The 20,156-nt window shown below is 40.1% G+C and overlaps 1 protein-coding gene across 1 annotated transcript in view; it reads left to right on the top strand.

Moving 5' to 3' along the window:
- The first annotated feature begins 13,772 nt into the window (after window positions 1–13,772).
- The window catches only part of PAH (phenylalanine hydroxylase), a 69,101-nt gene continuing 62,717 nt past the window's right edge, over window positions 13,773–20,156 (top strand). The window contains exons 1-2 of the mRNA XM_046012589.1: window positions 13,773–14,161; window positions 19,918–20,025. Of these exons, the coding sequence (XP_045868545.1) occupies window positions 14,105–14,161; window positions 19,918–20,025 (165 nt within the window). The 5' untranslated portion in view covers window positions 13,773–14,104. The remainder of the gene's footprint in view (window positions 14,162–19,917; window positions 20,026–20,156) is intronic.

The following is a 20,156-nucleotide window of genomic DNA, read 5'->3' on the forward strand; positions in this document are numbered from 1 at the left end:
GGGTCCATTCTATTAATTGTACAATTACAAATCTTGTACAATTCATTTCGACCATAGAGGGCCGTGCTCCTTGTATCATGTCCCCACAATACCCACATTAGACATATATGAGGTCCCTTTTAATTTTCAGATTCTGAAGCTTCATCTCAGGCACATCAAGGCATAATCAGGGCCCACAGTCTATTTTCTTTAAGATTTTTTTTTGTTGTTGTTGTTAAGAGAGAGAGAAAGATAGCACAAGCAGGGAGAGGGGCAGGGGAAGAGGGAGAAGCAGACTCCTCGCTGAGTGGGGCCAGACATGAGGGTCCATATCAGGATTCTGAGTTCATGACCTGAGCTGAAGTCAGACACTTAAGCAACTGAGCCACCCAGGTGCCCCCAATAGTCCTTTCTGACAAGCTATAGAGTAAACCTTTTGTACTATGAAGATAGAGGACTAATACTCTAGAGGTATTCTAAGTGATAAGATACAGTATCCATTACTCAGAACTGTGAATAACTAATCTCCCCATAGATACACTTTCTTTGCATAAAGGGACATCCTAGTGACTTCTGAAGTGGGTGGAGAGGATTGGTAAGTTATTACGGAGATAGTCTTTGATGTTGAGTAGGAAGAACGGTCAGAAACTTTCAGTCTGGATAAAAGGACCATGGGAACAACCCACCCAGCATGGAGTCTTTTGCTTCCTTGACTTTTGAGACTCCAGAAAACTTAACCTCCACTCCCCTTTGGCCACTCCTTCTTCTTTTTTTTTAATGAAGTGAGTTGGTTTTTTTTTTTAAGATTTTATTTATTTATTTAACAGAAAGAGGGAGAGAGAGATCACAAGTAGGCAGAGAGGCAGTCAGAGAGAGGGGGAAGCAGGCTCCCTGCTGAGCAGAGAGCTAGATGTGGGGCTTGATCCCAGGACCCTGAGACTATGACCTGAGTTGAACGAAGGTAGAGGCTTAACCCACTGAGCCACCAAGGCACCCCTGACCATTCCTTTTGAGGCTACATTTTGGGTGTTGTCTACATGCAGAATAGCTCTATCTTGGAAATCATAGCTTTCCATTCTCCACTCTGATTCCTTCTCATCCCCATTTTTGCTGGACATCTCTCCAACCTCCTTTCTCAAGTTCTATTTCTTCCTATTCTGGTCTCTCCCAAACTCAGTCTGGAAAATGTTATTGATTAATTCCTAAACCTGTAACATAAAATGCTTATCTTCCCATCCTTAAAAACAGCCAAACCATTCCTTGATCTTATGACGGCCTTCACCTCTCAGTCAGATTTTTTAGAACAGTAGTCTATGCCACAGTTCCATTTATTTAACTCCAACTCACCGTCTAAGATTTGTCCCTACTGGAGTTCCTCACTGTGAAGGTTAATTTTACATGTCAAATCGACTGAGCCATAGGTTACCCAGCTATCTGATTATACAGTATACTGAGTGTGTCTCTGAGGGTGTGCTGAGCAAAATTAACATTGAATTGATGGATTAAGTAGATTGCTCTCCCAATGTGGGTGGGCATCATCCAATCCATCTTTGGCCGGAATAGACCAAAAAGGATGAGTAAGGGAGATCTCTCCCTCTCTCTTTTTCTCTTTCTCTCCCGGATTGTCTTCAAGCTGGGACATTGGTCTTCTTCTGTCTTCAGACTTGGACTGGAACTTGCATCATTAGTTTTTTTTTTTAAGATTTTATTTATTTATTTGACACAGAGAGAGAGATCACAAGTAGACAGAACAGCAGGCAGAGAGAGAGGGGGAAGCAGGCTTCCCGCCAAGCAGAGAGCCCGATGCGGGGTTCGATCCCAGGACCCTGAGATCACAACCTGAGCTGAAGGCAGAGGCTTAACCCACTGAGCCACCCAGGTGTCCCTGCACCATTAGTTTTACTAGTTCTCAAGCCTTTGGACTCAGACTGGCACTACACCATCTGTTCTCCTGGGGCTCCAGCTTGTTGACTGCAGTTTTGGGGACTTTTCAGTCTTTGTAACCATGTGATCAATTCCTTATACTCTCTCTCATTATCTATTTATCTATGGGTACAAATATAGATACAGACATAGATACAGATATCTCCTATTTGTTCTGATTCTCTGAAGAAGACACATTAATACAACCACCAGTATTCTACTTTGCTAAATGTAATAGCTACTCAAGTCCTGCACTTGGCCCTGTGATTGCTCACCTCTTCTTCATGTTCTCTCCTCCTCTGGCTACCATGATTCTTATCCCTTGGGTGATTTTTTTCTCAGTACTAGTTTTTAGTTTTCCATTTAGTTTCCATTTAGTTTTAGTTTTTAGTTTTCCACCATAAAGTTTCCCAATGACACGCGTTGTCTGTAGGTTTTAGTTTCCATCCATGTCTTTTGCTTATGACTCTTAAATTCTTGTTTCTACCTTGGACCTCTCTGTGGATCTCAAACTGTGTGACCAGCATCACTACTGGGGGCTCCACTGGTATAGCCAGTGCAACATGTTTGAAAATGGGCTCATCCTTCTGAGACCCTTTTTGTCGTGTAACTCAGGGCTGGGCATCATCCACTCATGCACTAAAAACACAATTGTGGGAATTGTCCTACACTCTCACTGCTCTCCCACACCCCCTCCAGAGCTGCCAGGTCTTACCTATACATAACATACATCTTAATTATAGTAATATATTAATTATATATTAGATAGATAGATAGATACCATTTCCCTCCTGTCTATTGCTAATATCATTGCCCTATTTCAGTAGTCTTCCAACTGGTCATTCTGCTTCCAGTTGAATCTCCCTCAAATACATTCTTCTTACTGCCCTCAGAACAATCTAAGTAGATGACATAGTCAAATGTAAAAAAGGCACACGAGTGTAAAGAAATGGTATTTTTATATCCCAGGCAAAGTAATGTTTTCAAAGTGTAATTAACGTACCCTATTGCTCCTCTATTCAAATCTTTAAATAGCCTCCCAATTTTCTTAGGACAAGAATCCACTGCTCTTGATGCTCCATAAGAGTAGGGATTCTGCTTTGCCTCCCTTTGCATGCCCAGCATGGTATCTGGAACAAGGCAGGTGCTCAATAAATGTTTATTGATTGAATGAATGGACTTGGTATAAGATGTATGCACATCTGTGATACAGAGAGTGGCATGCAATGTTTTCCATAAAAAATTTAAAGAACTCAGAAAAACTATCCCCCTCCTTTGGTACATCTGTCCTTTCACTTATTAGTTGTCATAGGTTCCCTAAGATCAGCAGGACCTTTCTATGTGAGTATCTTCTTAACCTCAGGAAAGCAATCAGATCATCTCTCCAAGGAATACATAACCTGGTATGCAGTAAGTACTTAATCAGGATTAAAGTGTAGTTGACATTGATGGTATCAGATAATGAGGGTTGTTAACTTGTCAGAACTCTTCATGTATATTTCCACAAATGTGTGAGAAGGAGCATGATGGGAGGAGCAGGAAATATGTGCTAAGGGATTGGGTTGGACTGGTTGGGCACAGTAAGTGGGGCTATGGGAAGCTTTGAATGACAGACCAATGGTCTGAATTTACAGTCTGAGATTTTTTTTTAAGATTTTATTTATTTATTTGACAGAGAGAGACACAACAAGAGAGGGAACACAAGCAGGGAGAGTGGGAGAGGAGAAGCAGGCCTCCTGCTGAGCAGGGAACCTAATACTGGGTTAGATCCCAGGATGCTGGGATCATGACATGAGCCAAAGGCAGATGCTAAATGACTGAGCAATGAAGGCGCCCCTGGTCTGAGAGATATTTAAACAAGAAAGTGACATCATTATGTCCGCAGGAGAATTCTGGAACTAAGGAATAGGGGTTGGTAGGGACAGACTCTGATTAGATCAATCCCCTTTCCTAACATCTCTTTTTGTGAGCTGTTTTAGCATGCACACTACCATTCACCCATTCTCTCAATAGACACAAGAATGTAAACCCCAAGAGGGCAGGGACTATGTCTTTTCGATTTATTAGTGACTTCCAGGGTCCAGAACAGGGCCTGAAACATAACAGGAACTGAATAAATATGATTTGCAAAAACTTTTATTGAATATCAGCTATATGCCAAGTATGTCGTATACTCCAGGATGCAAAAATTAAAAAAAAAAAAAGACTCAGTTCCTGTGTTTGGAGAGTTCACACGATATCCCTTTCACAAGAGGGCAAGGAAAAAGGCTATTCAGGGAAGCAATAAAAGAGGAGGAGTTCCCAAGCTGTTAGAAGTCATCAAAGGTTTTATTAAAAGCAACTCATGAACACTAGATCAGTTAGTGAAGATTTCATGCCCTTCCTATGTGAGGCTCAGGCTGTTCTTTCTACCTAGGACATCTCACCTCACCTTTCTGCTTGGGTAATACCTTCCTTTCCTAACTGTTACCATGGACCCTGGACTTAGCAGGACACCTCCTCTGCTCTCCCATAGCTCCAGCCCTGACCCAGCTTACCCCTTACCTGCTGTTACTACTTGTTTCATTGTCTATTCTCTCACTGGACTTTAAATTGGATTCAGGCAGGATATTTTTCCTGTCTTAACCACATAAGTCCTATGTGGGGCAGATTCAAATTTTGGGACCCTGAAGCTTATAAAATTTTGGGGTTCTATTTAGGAAAAAGATATATGGTTACAAATATTATATAGAAAAATGAATGTATCTTTAAAGCAGAAATACAAGTTATACATTATTTAAAGCTAGCAAAATGTGACACATTTCAGATAAATTAACATATTTTTATAAATTAAGTGTCAGATAAATTTCTGTAACTAATTTCTATATTTTTTGGTGCACACTCTTTGATCATCGTGTCTTTAGAGTGAATAAAAAGGTAAATCTTTTTTCCTTAATATATGATTAAAATTTGTTCTTTAGTATTGATAATTTGGATGCTGAAAGCATACCACTTCACACTCAAATTTGTAGAACTACTGTATATTTGTGCCATTTAGTACAAGAATTCTGATACATTTCTTTGACAAAATTCTTATCAAAAAAGGAAAAAAATGTTGTGTTAAATTGTTTTTCATACTTTTTTCTCAAGTGTATTCCTAACAAGGAAAGAAATTCTGTTTTTTTTTAATGACAGAGATTGCCCAGGCATATAATATTTTTCTTCAGCTATATTGAGGTATGATTGACAAATAAAAATTATGTATATTAAAGATATACAACTGGATGCTTGAATATTCATATCACTATGGTCAAGTTAATTAACATACTCATCACTTCACATAGTGACCACTTACTTTTTCTTCTTTTCTCCTTTTTTTTCTGTGTGTGTGTGTGTGTGTGTAGTAATAACAGTTGAGATCCACCCATTTATTAAATTAGACAGCTATGTGTAGAAGAATGAAACTCAACGATTCTCTTATACCATACACAAAGATAAACTTGAAATGGATAAAAGACCTCAACTGAGGCAGGAATCCATCAGAATCCTAGAGGAGAACATAGGCAGTAACGTCTTTGACATCGGACACAGCAATTTCTTTCAAGATATGTCTCCAAAGGCAAAGGAAAAAAAAGCAAAAATGAACTTTTGGGACTTCATCAAGATCAAAACCTTCTGCACAGCAAAGGAAATAGTCAGCAAAACAAAGAGGCAACCCATGGAATGGGAAAAGATATTCGTAAATGACACTACAAACAAAGGGCTGATATCCAAGATCCATAAAGAACTTCTCAAACTCAAGTCACACAAAACAGATAATCACATAAAAAAATGGGCAGAAGACATGAACAGACATTTCTCCAAAGAAGACATACAAATAGCTAACAAACACATGAAAAGATGTTCATCATCACTAGCCATCAGGGAGATTCAAATCAAAACCACATTGAGATACCACCTGACACCAGTTAGAATGGCCAAAATTAGCAAGACAGGAAACAACATGTGTTGGAGAGGATGTGGAGAAAGGGGAACCCTCTTACACTGTTGGTGGGAATGCAAGTTGGTGCAGCCACTTTGGAAAACAGTGTGGAGATTCCTTAGGAAATTAAAAATAGAGCTTCCCTATGACCCTGCACTTGCACTACTGGGTATTTACCCCAAAGATACAGATGTAGTGAAAAGAAGGGCCATCTGTACCCCAATGCTCATAGCAGCAATGGCTACAGTCGCCAAATTGTGGAAAGAACCAAGATGCCCTTCAATGGACAAATGGATAAAGAAGATATGGTCCATATATACAATGGAGTATTACACCTCCATCAGGAAGGATGGATACTCAACTTTCGTATCAACATGGATGGGACTGGAAGAGATTATGCTGAGTGAAATAAGTCAAGCAGAGACAGTCAATTATCATATGGTTTTGCTTATTTGTGGAGCATAAGGAATAACACAGAGGACAAGGGGAGATGGAGAGAAGTGAGTTGGGGGAAATTGGAGGGGGAGAGAAACCGTGAGAGACTGTGGACTCTGAGAAATGAACTGAAGGTTTTGGAGGGGAGAGGAGTGGGAGGTTTGGTTGAACCAGGTGGTGGGTATTATGGAGGGCATGTATTGCATGGAGCACTGGGTATGGTGCATAAACAATGAATCTTGAACACTGAAAAGAAATAAAAAATAAATAAAAATTAAAAAAAACTAATGATGTATTTTATGGTGACTAACATAACGCAATAAATTTTTTTTTTTAATTAAAATCATTGTCTTTGGGGAAGAGACTCAGGTGCCTGAAAGATAAGGGAGGGTGAGAAAATTTTCACTGTTTATATTTTAACTTTTTGATTTTTGATTTACATGAATATTTAACTCTTGAAAAATAAATAAATGATATAAAAATTGTATCTAAATAAAAAAATGACTTAGAGATTACCAGTTTCTCAGGCAGTTTGGATTGCTCTACCAAATATACTACAGACTGGGAGGTTTAAACAACAAATATTCATTTCTCACAGTTGTGGAGGCTGCTGAATCCAAGACCAAGTGCTGGCAGATCCACCATTGGGTGAGGACTCCCTCTCTGGTTAGCAGATGGTCGTCTTTACATGATGAACATGAGAACAGAGAGAGGAAGCAAGCTCTCTCGTGTCTCTACTTGGAAGGGCACTAACCCCATTCATAAAGGCTCCACCCTTATGACCTAATTACCTTCCAAAGTCCTCAAATACCATCACACTGGGGATTAAACCTCCAATATAGGAATTTGGTGGGGTGGAGACACAAATATTTCAGTCCATATAATCAGAAAATGAATAAAAATAGAAAGGAAAACTTTCAAATCAACAAAAGAAAAACTGACCTCTCCCTCCAGTAGAAGCTTAAAAAGGAGAAAGTGAAATAAATATAAAGTGTGGGAAGTGGAAAATATGAAATAAAATGGCAGAAATATGTACTAGCATAAAAGTCTTTATAATAAAATTCATAGGCTAAACTTAGCCTATCCATACTAATAAAAAGAAGCCATTAGATTATATTAAAATACAAGTTATGTGATGAACACTGGGTGTTATATGTAACTAATGAATTGTTGAACACCATATCAAAAACTAATGATGCATTATAATGTTGGCTAACTGAACACAATAAAAAATAAATTAATTCTAAAAAAATACAAGTTATATATATATAATCATACATATTTGTAATCTGTGTATAAAATACATGTTCTACAACTTTTTTTAAAGATTTTATTTACTTATTTGACAGACAGAACAGACAGAGATCACAAGTAGGCAGAGAGGTAGGCAGAGAGAGAGAGAGAAGCAGGTTCCCCACTGAGCAGAGAGCCCAATGCGGGGCTGGATCCCAGGACCCTGAGATCATGACCTGAGCTGAAGGCAGAGGCTTAACCCACTGAGCCACCCAGGCGCCCTGTTCTACAACTTTTTGTCCGATCAATCTATTCATTTCTTAAATAGGAATTTTAGAATATCATAAATATAGGGGTTCCTGTGTGGTTAATTGCCTTTGGCTTCTGTCATGATCTCAGAGTCCTGGCATCGAGCCCTTTTTCGGGCTCCCTGCTCAGCGGGAATCTGCTTTTCCCTCTCTCACTCCCCTGCTTGTGCGTGCTCTTTCTCTCTGTCAAATAAGTGAATAAAAATTTAAAAATCTTTAAAAAAATCATTATATATACATACACACACATATATTTGTATCTTCAAGAAATAAAGAATACTAGCATACCTGAACATTTATAAAAATAGACTACAATATGCCTGGTTACAAAGCTTTGATAAACTCCAAAGAATCAAAATCGTGAAGACTAGGCTATTTAACCATAGTGTAATATAGTTAGAAATTTAAAAATATATATATATCCCAAGTAACTTGAGTTTAAATAATATACTTCTAATAAATCTTGGGTTATTGAGAAAATTTTATTCCAAACTTAAAACCAAAAACAGTAAAAACACTAACTGCATCGAATTAATGGACACAGCTAAAATAGTACTTAGAAATATTTCATTTTAAAGCTGTTTCTCAGGAAACAAAGAACACTGAAAACAAATAAGCTAAGGGTTCAACTCCAGAAATGGGGAGAAGAGTAACAAAGCATGCTCAAACAGGGAAATAATAAAGAACAGTGGGGAGAAAATGCAATAGAAAACATAAGGGGAAAATGCAGTAAAAAACAAACATTAGGGAAGATCAGTCTTATGAATGTCGATACTTCATGGACAAACATCTGGCAAGATGAAAGAAGATACAAATAAACAAAATATGGAACAAAAAGAGAAAATAAATACAGAGACAACACACTTTTTAAAAATGAAAGAATGCTATGAACAGGAATATGTCAGTTTTGTGGAGACCTTGGCAGACTGAATTAATTTCTGAATGAGAAGAAACAGAAAGGATAAAAAGACCAATAATAGTTAAATACATTGAAATATAAACTTTTCCTTTTCTTAACTCCTCAAATTCTAGATCCACTGTATTTATAAATCCTACTAAATTTTCAAGAAACAAATAATTTCTACCTTCTGTAGTTGTCCCAAAATTGATAAAAATAGCAAAATATTTTTACAACTCCTTGTGTAAGACTACTGTAATCTTTATTTTAATATGCAAAAAGAGCTTCACATTTAGAAACTCTACTAATGTAATTTACCATGTTAATAAACTAAAAGGAATCCATCATGTAATTTTGCAGAAAAGGCACTTGCTAAGTTCAACACTGTGATGAAAATGAAAAAACCTCAGTACATTAGAGACAGAGAGGATTTCACAAATTTAAAGATAGTTCAGACATTAAAACCCTATATCATGTATAATTGTAATGGAGAAATTTTGGCTGCATTCATAATAAATAGTAATCTATCATGTATGTCTGCTGTAACTTCTACTGTTTAACACAGGTGTCCCCAGATTAGCCAGTAAAATTAGAGCAAAATAAATCCAAATTTCAGCTGGAATATGAAGGAATAAATGTGTGTTAATCAATAAGTACATTTTGGGAAAGAATGGGGACTTGCCAACTCAATATTAAGATCCACTACCAAACCATACTGTAATATCAATAAATGCGGTATGATAATGACACAAGAAGAGACATAATGGAATAAACCAACGTGATAAAATTAAATCTTAGAGACAGACTCAAGTTTAAATGGCAATTTGAAAAATTGTACATGTATGGGGCGCCTGGGTGGCTCAGTGGGATAAAGCCTCTGTCATCGGCTTGGGTCATGATCCCAGGGTCCTGGGATCAAGACCCACATCAGGCTCTCTGCTCAGCAAGGAAATTGCTTCCCTTCCTCACTCTCTGCCTCCCTCTCTGCCTACTTGTGATCTCTGTCTGTCAAATAAATAAATAATCTTAAAAAAAATTGTACTATGGTACCAGAAGTCAAAGGGGTATCTCTTCCTGTGTATCTCTGAGATCATTTCATCTCAAGTCAGAAAATTCTGACCAAAAAATCAATGAGGGAAAGTCTTTGCCTGTGTTGTTGAAAAGCTGACTCATGACACGAAGAGAGGAAAGAGAGAAAAGTAACCCTGGGTCATTATTGTATCTCATCCACAAAAAGATGCAGATAGACTAAAGATCCAAGTATGAAAGATAAAACTAACGATGATGGAAGAAGAGAATATCTCTGTAACTTGGGGATGAAAAAGGATTTCCTAAATAGATGTCCCCCCCCAAATTTTAAAAGATAAATTTTTATTATATCGGAATTATCTCTCTCTTTTTTTTTTTTTCCTTCAAGGAAGAACACCAGTTGACGGTAAACTGGCAGTGATCTATTAGGATAAATAGGTTAGTGTCTGAGAAAGCCCAGTGCTAATATCTGGACTACACAAATTATTCCTGCAAGTCAACAGGGAGAAACAGGAATCCCAATAGAAACATAGGCAGAGGTAATAATGAAAAATTCACAGCATGGGAAATCTCAGTGGCATTAATGTTTAAAGATATGCTCAAATCCGGTTGTCATAAGAGAAATGCAAAACACAAACAACAAGGGCATACATCTTCAAACTGATCAGATTGGCAAAAAATCAGACATTTGGAAAAATGCCAGATATTGGGGATCCCCAGCAATAGGAACTATTTGGCCTTTTTGATAAGGGTTTGGACTAGTATAAGCCATTCTAATGGCAACCTGATAGTAGTTTGTGCAGTTAAGAATGCATATTCCCTATGATTCAGAATCCCAACCTTCTATCCAAGACAAATTCTCACACAGGTCTTTTTTTTTAAGATTTTATTTATTTATTTGACAGACAGAGATCTCAAGTAGGCAGAGAGGCAGGCAGAGAGAGAGGAGGAAGTAGGCTCCCTGCTGAGCAGAGAACCCGATGCGGGGCTCGATCTCAGGACCCTGGGATCATGACCTGAGCCGAAGGCAGAGGCTTTAACCCACTGAGCCACCCAGGTGCCCCTCTCACACAGGTCTTTAAAGGAACAAGTATGAAGGTGTTTATCGCAGAATTGTTTGGGATGGGGAGAGTTAGAGTTAAAGGCAGCCTAGGGGAACATTGGAGTCAAATGTGGTAGATACACACTGGAGAGACTCTACCTGGTTAGGAAAGCAAAGAACTAGATGTACATTCATAACATGGTTCTATCTTAAGAATATGGTGAAAGAAAAAGTTAAAAAAATATGAAATCTATAGTACATCTACATTCTATAGTAAAACTATACTACAACATCACTCATATCCATGGCAAGTACAACATGCACTAATATTTCCAGGCATTTTAAAAATCCAAGGCTGAGTATTAAAAGTTTTAGGGATATCACCTCTGGGAGGAGGGAATGGAGGTAGGGAATGAAGATAAAAGAGAATGAATAAATAAACCAAGAAAGGATCTTGTAGGTTTTGATTACGTGCCATGAAATCATGGATTATGATTAACTCGATCCTCCACAAATGAGGTTAAATGAAAAGAGATTGCTTGATAACCTGCAGTAGTTGGGAAATCTTCACCTTCCAAATCAGTGAAGGTCAGCTCTAAGTGTACCAACTACACCACTTGCAACATGGTACCAGTCTGTGTGGCCATTCACAGTACCTTAGGGGTCTGTAGGTTGCATTCTCGGATGCTCCTTCTAGATTTGTACTGGGGTCCAGTGCAATTTTCTTAGGACTGGCACAGCCCTCACTAGTAAGACCAACACATTATATTCCATCTAATTAGACAAAAAGTTAATTTAAACAATGTCTACAAAATTTCTATCACAAGCAATGGGAGTTTTTATCTTAGTGCATAGAGAAACTTTCCCTTTTTGCTGGAATAATTTTTTAAAAGAAAGTTATCAGTGTTTTTCACTGAGGTGTCTGAAAATCAAGTGTGCTCTGCTCCCAACCCAGGTCTGGGGCATTCTTATGTGAGATTGGATAAATAATTCCATTTTTTGCTGGTGTGAGGAGAAAAGAGATGTGCTATTATTTTTGCTGTTCCAAAAATCACTCTTGTTTTATGTATCAAAGAGGAAGAAAAGAATATATAAGAGCCAGTGTCTTGGAATTGGGACTACTTATTGGGTCTCAGTTTCCTTATCTGTGAAGGGAATGCATCGGGCATGGCGCTGTTGAGCAGAATAAATGAAATTATGTGCGTGGAGAGGTTGGCACGGCACCCAGCATACAGTGTGCTAAGTAGCTGTCATTGTTTGCCTTTATTTATTGCATGGGCTTAGAGAGCAGGTGCTGTCCTGTCCATTGTTCTCAATATGACAGTGATAGCATGGGATGAACGGTGCTTGTCAGGCAGTCCTGGGGCTCAAGGAAACTCTTTATTTCATGTCTGCTACACTAAAAAAACAAAAACAGGGGCGCTTGGGTGGCTCAGTGGGTTAATCCACTGCCTTCGGCTCAGGTCATGATCTCGGGGTCCTGGGATCGAGCCCCACATCGGGTTCTCCACTCAGAGGGGAGCCTGCTTCCCCCTCTCTCTCTGCCTGCCTCTCTGTCTACTTGTGATCTCTCTCTCTCAAATAAATAAATAAAATCTTTAAAAAAAAAACAAAAACAAAAACAAAAACAAAAAAATACTGGAGTTAAAGGATACAATTTCTCCTGAGGGTGGAAGTCAGGGTTTACTCTTCTGGGTTCAACAACATGGATCTTCCAATTTACCATAGGACATATAAATCAGACACTCAAGGACTCCTTTTAGACAGAAAATAGACTTAGTTATGTCTATATTCTTAGCAGCCAATAGAAAGCCCGGCACATCACAGAAACTCAAGGAGTCCTACACAATAATCCTTAAAACCCACATTTTAAAGACTAAGAAACTGAGGCATGGATTTGACCAAAGCTATACAGCTCATCAGTGGTGGAACTGGGAGTTAGTCCATTTGTTTTGAATCTCAAGTATGAGAATATATCCCCCCCTTTGGCAGATGCTTGGTTACTCCGTCAGAGAATTGTGGGAGGGAAAGGGGTGGATTTCTAGCAACCTCTGTTATTGGCTTGTTTTCTGTCCTGGGTAAATATAATTAGGCAGGCCCTCAAGGCTTTGATGCTTTGATGCCCCTGATTTTTTCACATTTTTTTTCTGAACCTCTGACTTTGCAGTGTCCTCCCCCTACTCTCCCCTCCCACCCACCCCAGGCACTGGCAATGAATGCCTCATCTCAGATTTCCGACCTGAGAATACAGGGGAGGAGAACATCTTCCTACCTGTTTGAAGGAGTCCACTCTTCTGTTCCCACCAGCTTAGTCCTTGCCTCTTCCTGTTTCATTTTCTTCCGAAAGCTTAGCTCTGACTAAATTTATTAATTTATTTCTTAATTTAATTTCTCGCACACATAACAGCAGGCTGGCCGGGGAGGCAGGATTCTCTACTTCATTCACTGCTTGCTCCTCAGTGCCTGGAACACGGCCTGGCCCACAGGAGAGGTCCTCCGTGATTACTGGTTGTCCCATCCTTTTAAACGGTAATCTTCTATTTATTGAGTGTTCAGCTATATGGCAAGAGCTGTATGAAATGTTCAATGCATTACCTTTTCTTATTCATATTCTCCCACGTTCCTGGCAAGGTGGCTCTACCTCTGTCTCTTCTACGCTCTCAGCAGTTGCGTAAACAGCTCGAGGACGTGTCAGTGCATTACAACCCAGCTTGTGCTCTCCTTACCTTTGCTTTTTATTGCTGTGCTCAGCGTTCACAATGCTACCTCTATGTAGCTTTCTGGAGTCAAAGCACAGAAAGATAGTTGGCTTAATGGTTAATAGAAAGGACCCTGCCCCCGACCCCTGATCGAAATCTAAAGCAGGATTCCAGCTCTGCTCCCATGGGGAGGCAAATGGGGGAAGAAAGGATGATTTCTTAAAATTTTTTCATCAGCAGATCTCAGGGTTATTTGCACTGCAGAGAAACTGCTTCTCCTGCTCTTGAGTCCAGGACTTGCCAACCCTGCTTAATCCCCAGCGCACAGGTAGCCCCAGGCTCCATTCAGGGCCTGCAGCCAAGTCCAGCCTGCAGGCCTCAGCCTCACCTTCCCCTTGGTGGGAGGCCGCTGGGTGACCTGGAGTCTACTGCATCAGGACAACGCCTACTGGGGGCGTTACTGTGGCCTGTACCTGCAGGGGACATCTTTGGAATCTGTCCTCCCCTCCCAACGTCAGGTTAAAAACCTCAGCAGCAGGTGCTATTTGCAAAACTGCCTGCCACCGACCAGAGATCTCACTCACGAGGGGAGCCAGCATGTCGGCTGCGGTCCTGGAGAACGGAAGCCCCAGCAGGAAACTCTCTGATGGACAGGTGAGCCAGAGTTGGCCTGGCTGCACGCTGCCCAGTGCTCAGGCAGGGGAATTTGGTCCCTAGTGGTAAAGGGTCTGAGGAATGTTGATGTTTCCTACTCCCTTAAACTCACGGAGAAATCTGAACTTATTTGAAGATGATGAAAATGTCCAGGAAGGCAACAGATAACACAGGTCCTCAACAGCTATGCCCTAAGGAAGGACATCTGTCCTGTGCGGCTTTCAGGGAAAGAGTGCTATTCAGGGGTTGGGGATCTGGCTTTCTGGGCTGCCCCCAATCAGCTGTGTGTCTTTGGACAAGTCACTGTCCCTCTCTGTTGCCTGCTTTCTCTTGCCTAGCCTGAAGTGGCTGGTGTGTAATGATCTGGAATGGGAGATGGGATTCTTCTAGATCTGCTTTGCTGTGATACTTATGAAGTGCTCTCAGCCACCTATCAACATGGCAAAATTATAAGAAATTTGAATCCTTTTTTTCACCATTGGGAGAAAGGGAGGCATGAAGAAGTCTCAGACTTACTCAGACCTGGAGAAAGAGAAAATTAAACAGAGAGGAAAATGAACAAGGCTTAGCCCTCGACTGGGAATGTGAGAGAACCCTAGATGTGACTTGGGATGGGAATAATGCTCAGGGTGCATTCTGTTTGGGATTTGTTGCCTTTCTCTTGAGGTGAAAAATTGCAGAATACATTCTTTAATTGACTTATCACACTCCTAGGCTCTAGGGTTCAGACTTCAAGCCCAGCCCTGGGAGATAACACGACTTTACAGACATGTGTCATCTGCAGGATTAGTGAGAGCCATCTGGAGAACAGACAGGCTGGAGAGGACAGCATGGTTGATATTTTAGTATAACCAGAGAGACTACAGAACTTTGGACTGGCTTTTTTTTTTTTTGAGCCCCATGAGAAAATATTCCTTTGAAAAAGGTTTGCGGTGCTTGGTAAACAGAACTTTGTGTTGAGGAGGGATAGCATGGGCGTCAGACAGATCCCAGAACAGATCCTGGCTCTGTCATCATTGAGACAGTGCCATTGGCAATGGAGGAAGTGGGACAGCAATCTGGTTAGGGAGACATGGGAGCTTAAGACTTTATTTCTAGAATAGTTAGAAGATTGAGAACCACAGATTGTTACTCTTGATAACTGAGGGTAGAGGGGAGGGTTTAGAGCAGGCCTGGTAATACCTTTGCATTGAAAGCAGGATGTTAAACTTTGCAAAGCTTCAGGTCTGTCCATTTGAAAAATTGGAATAAAAATACCCATGCCCTTGGATTGGGATGAAAATTCAATGAAATAGTGTCTATAAAGCTCTTAGCACAGTTCCTGGAGCACAGTGTCAAGCCAGAACTTATTTGTTTGCTTGACAAAATGTGTCTGGAACAATGGCAAGAGAGACAAGCATGAGTCAAGCACAGTGCTTGGTACAGCTACACCATGGAGGGATGTTGGACATGGAGCGAGGAGGTGTGACTCTGGTTTTTTTGTTTACTGAAGTTGTGTAGTGGGGAAGTCACCTAACTAGGAGGAGGAAACTGTAAAACTGGGGTGGTGGTGGGGAGGGGGGTTTGGACTAGAAGAGTCTTTAGGATTCCTGACAGTCTGCAAAAAAGACTTGGTTTATGCCTTCTCGAATCTCCTGACCCAGATGAACAGCTCATGCTGGACGTAATTCTGATACAAGGCTGGAGAGCATGTGATAGGTTATGTGCTCTATACACACAACAGGCTTGGCAACTCTGCAATAGATGTTTGGCTCATTCATTCACCCAGGGACTTGTTGTGCCCCTACTATGTGTCAGGCACAGCAGAGTTTCTGCCCCAGTGAAACATATTCTAGTGGATAAGAAAAACAATACAAAATGAATGAGATGGACATGAATTTCATGTAGAGAAAAGAGCTGTGAAGAAAAATAGAATGGGCCAATGGAATACAAGATGAGGGAAACTCAGAAATCAGAGCTCTAAATGGTGAAACCAGAGTTCAAACACAGATGTCACTTCCAACTCCCCGGGGCACCCCTCTCCCACACTGCCACTTCCTGCAGAGACATGCTGGAATATAGAGCTATAGCGTGTCCATGGAAGGATGTCCACATCTTGTTTTCGGTGGTCTTCCACTGTGGACGTCTATGCATATAATCCCACATGCAAATAGAAACCTCCTACCATGGCTCCAAAAAGCACTAAGATCAAAAGGAATACCTAGCTAAATTTTGTTCCTAATTTTCAAAAATGCTCTTTTCCAAAGATAACAGAGTATATTAGACACAACCATAGGGAATGTATTTCTCCTGTTAAATGGATTGCCCGATGATCAAAATTCTTTCTTTTGGGAGTTAGTAAAGTTCTTTTTCCCTGTCCTATTTCTTCCGATCTAGTTTCTGAGTTATTTCTTTACCTTTACCCACCCTGGGTATACATATTTCTAAGTCAACTCACATGCCTTTTGAAAGCAAATAAGGTATAGATTATGAGCCAATAAAAATATATTCTGGGAGAGGTTTGCCCAAGGTCCCATGCGGGATGAACATAGCAAGGCTGGAATCATTATCCGCCCAAGGTCACACCATATCACAAACATCCATGAGCTTCTTTTCATTTAAGTCCCCTCAAGTTTTGGAAAAAGGGAGCTGTTGTCTCAGTAGGTCTGTCACTGGGAGGCAGAATACAGATTGTGGAATTGTTGGACTCATGTTCAAATCCAAGCTCTGCTACTCATTAGCTGGGTGTCTTTGGATGGTTCACTGAACCTAGCAGAGTCTATTCCTTCACTTGCAAAATAATAGCACCTACCTCATGGTGCTATTGTGAGGACTCGATGAACCGATTACATGTGAACTCTTGTAACAGTGCTAGTTGCTGCCAATGATGATGCCTATTCACTATAAAAAGCACCAATATGGCTCCTGGCACATAGTGGGTATTCATTCAATGGCAAGTCCTATTATTAATATTTATAACAATAAAAGTAGTACCTTATCATATGGCAAATGTGGGCTTGCAGACATATTTGGGAAAAGTCATAATTAAAAATATATGCTGTGCATTTATCAGTGGTTTCAAAATCTTTTGTGGTTAAGAATCATCTGGGATCTTTTGAAGATGTGGGTTCCAAGAGCCTACCCCAGATACTAAAATTTAATAGGTTATGGTGTGGCCTCGGAATCTGCTCTTGAACAAGGAATCCCCAGGTAATTTTGAAGTGGAGAAACAAGGAACAGTCTTTGAAAATCTCTGGTCTAGAAAGTGTATGGGGAGAAAGTGAAAGGGACAGGTATGGGTAAGAGTAGGCTGTTGAGAGAGATATTGAATAACTGGTCTGCACAAAATAGGGAAAATAAGGGGGAGGAACTAGATGAACCCTAAAAACGGGCCAGCTCTGCAAGTCAAGTCCTATGTGGGCATCAGAAGCCAAATAGAATGCATAGAACCTGGAGGGATTGTTCACCTCAGCTGGGGAATACAATTCCTGGCAGAAGTGAGACCCAAAGAGAGCTTTTGAGTCAGGTTAAGATATTTGAACCGGGACGAGGGAGAGTGGTGCATGGCATTTGTTTTAATGAGAAGCTGAAAAGACAAGGAGAAAGCCCGTTTGCTGGCGAGGTGGTTCCTGTAGGCGGGCCTCTGGAGATGAGGTCTCAAGATACTCCTGTATATCAGAAAGAGGTATTTTATCCTGCTGGCCATAGGGAGCCTTTGAAGAATTCTGAGTAGAAGAAGGACACAAGCAAAATTCTGTTAGGGCCAGATCAATATAGATCACTAAGAGCAGGATTAACATGGTAGCAGTAGGAACAAAAGAAGGATGACCCTACGGGTCATTTCTGGAGAAGGTCAGATAGGACTCGGGCCTACAGGAGCAGGAAGGTGGTGGTGATGGGAATCTTGGGGAAGGGTGCATTCAAGCCTGAATTGCCCCAGTCATAGGTGGTGTCTGTTGAGGCCTATCTGGAATGTGTAACTTTTCTTGGAGGCCAACAGAAAAGAATGTTGCCAATTGAACCAGAAATGGAAATCTTTCATCTTTTCAAGGAAACCAAAAAGGACAAAGGTCCTTAATGTTTTCTGGGAGGAAGAAGACTAATGTCAGAGGCTCCTCTGCATATCTCTGGCAGGGTTTAAAAGAGGGAGAGGCAGGACGTAGTCCTGCAAGAAGAAGCTGTGAGTGGCTGGGGTCAGATGGTGTGAGGTCATACCCTGGCTCCATTGCTGACTGCATAACTGTGGACAATTACTTACCTTCCCTAAGCCTTCATTTTGTTGTCAATAAAAGCTGATACTTGGTGGGTAGTAAAACCTGCCTCCTAAATTGTATCAAAATTAAATGAGATAATCCAAATCAAGTGCTTATTATAATGCCTGGGATATTATAGGCTCTTAGGAAATGATAGATTAACTATACTGGAATTTTTTAAAAAGAAAAAGCTTTTTCAAGAAGGAGAAAATCATGGTCCATTTAGAGATGTAGAATAGTTCAGTCTTCAAGTCATGTGAAGCTCCATCTAATTACACCTGCTGATAATTTTGGTTCTTGCCCCCCACCTCTGTTTTGGGTGAGGTTCTGTGAAAATCTGAACTTTCCGAATGAAAAGAATTTCATCTAGGGGCCATGAATTTTCATGCAAGACTTCTTATGCTGAGTCACTGAGAGAGCAGTCCAACACAGCCTTCTTACTGAGCTGACGTAACATCCATTCCACTGATTTCATCAGCTTCCTCACAAGAGAGCAATTGTTCTGCACGGGTTTTTCTTCCTAGTTTTAGGTATATGCTATTGATTTGTGGGCACATATGGAACTTTATATATTACTGTAAAACTTGACTATACAATTTTTAAAGGTTGCAGCAAACTCTGCAATACCAACCCTAATCCCACCTTACTTTGCTGTCACGTGCATGTAGAAAGTGCTAGATCCTTGTCATACTTTGCTTTGTAGTGTAGGACGTCCATCTTCCAACAGAGTATTTGTATTACTTTTATGTGTTTTGTGACTTTCAGTAATTGGGTATCTTAGATCCTAACATACAGAACAATGTTTCCTGAGTGTGATGCTTCCTTGAGATCTTTGCCAAAGGCCAAGAAGTCATTCCTGTGTATTTAGATTTCCTTCATTTTTATATGTAAACTGTTTTAACTTTTTTGGTTTTTTCATCATGTGAATACAGCTTTGACAGAGCTTATGATTACAAATATTTTCCAGATGAGGAAACTTAGAAGGTCAAGCTATCTGCCTAGACTGTTTGAGCTGATAACTGGATGACAGAGAATTTCAACCCAGGTCTTTGGTCTCAAACACCCATTTTTAGTACATTCCACACCATATTTTTCATTATTTTCCCGAACACTTTTTGAACTGTATTATACAGTTCAAAGGATCTTTGTCTGGTGTATGTGTCTATTAAGCTAAATATTGAGCTCCTGAAGGATGGGGCATTGTCTTACTCATTTTTGGATCTCAGGGCCCTAATAGTGTCCAGCACTTGGCAGGTGCTCATTAAAAGGTATTGAAGCAATAGGTTGACTGGTGATATTAGTAAATAATTAAAGGTTTCTAAAATTGAATACTGACCTAAGAGCATTATTGAAAATATCACTTCCCTTGACTTCCTTATTTTCCATCAGAAATTTTATATTTCTATGTAGAATATATTTAGCTTACTGTATTCTAAGTCTTGACTAGAAGAGAGAGTTCATGCCAACCTCTTCCTTGGAGGTTTTATAGAAAAGCATTTTAACCAAGAACACTTCATCTTACAGGAAACAAGCTATATTGAAGACAACTCCAGTCAAAATGGTGCCATATCACTAATCTTCTCACTCAAAGAAGAAGTTGGTGCCCTGGCCAAAGTATTGCGTTTATTTGAGGTAATTTCCATGTCATTCCATTTCCGCTTGGATAATGCATCGCAGACTTCTGGGTTATTTTCTAATTGAATGCAGCAAGAGGAATATGGGATCCGGAACTGGAAGAATTCATTTTCAGCTCAGACGCTGGC

This window comes from Meles meles, chromosome 7, assembly GCF_922984935.1.
Source record: "Meles meles chromosome 7, mMelMel3.1 paternal haplotype, whole genome shotgun sequence".
NCBI classification, from domain to species: domain Eukaryota; kingdom Metazoa; phylum Chordata; class Mammalia; order Carnivora; family Mustelidae; genus Meles; species Meles meles.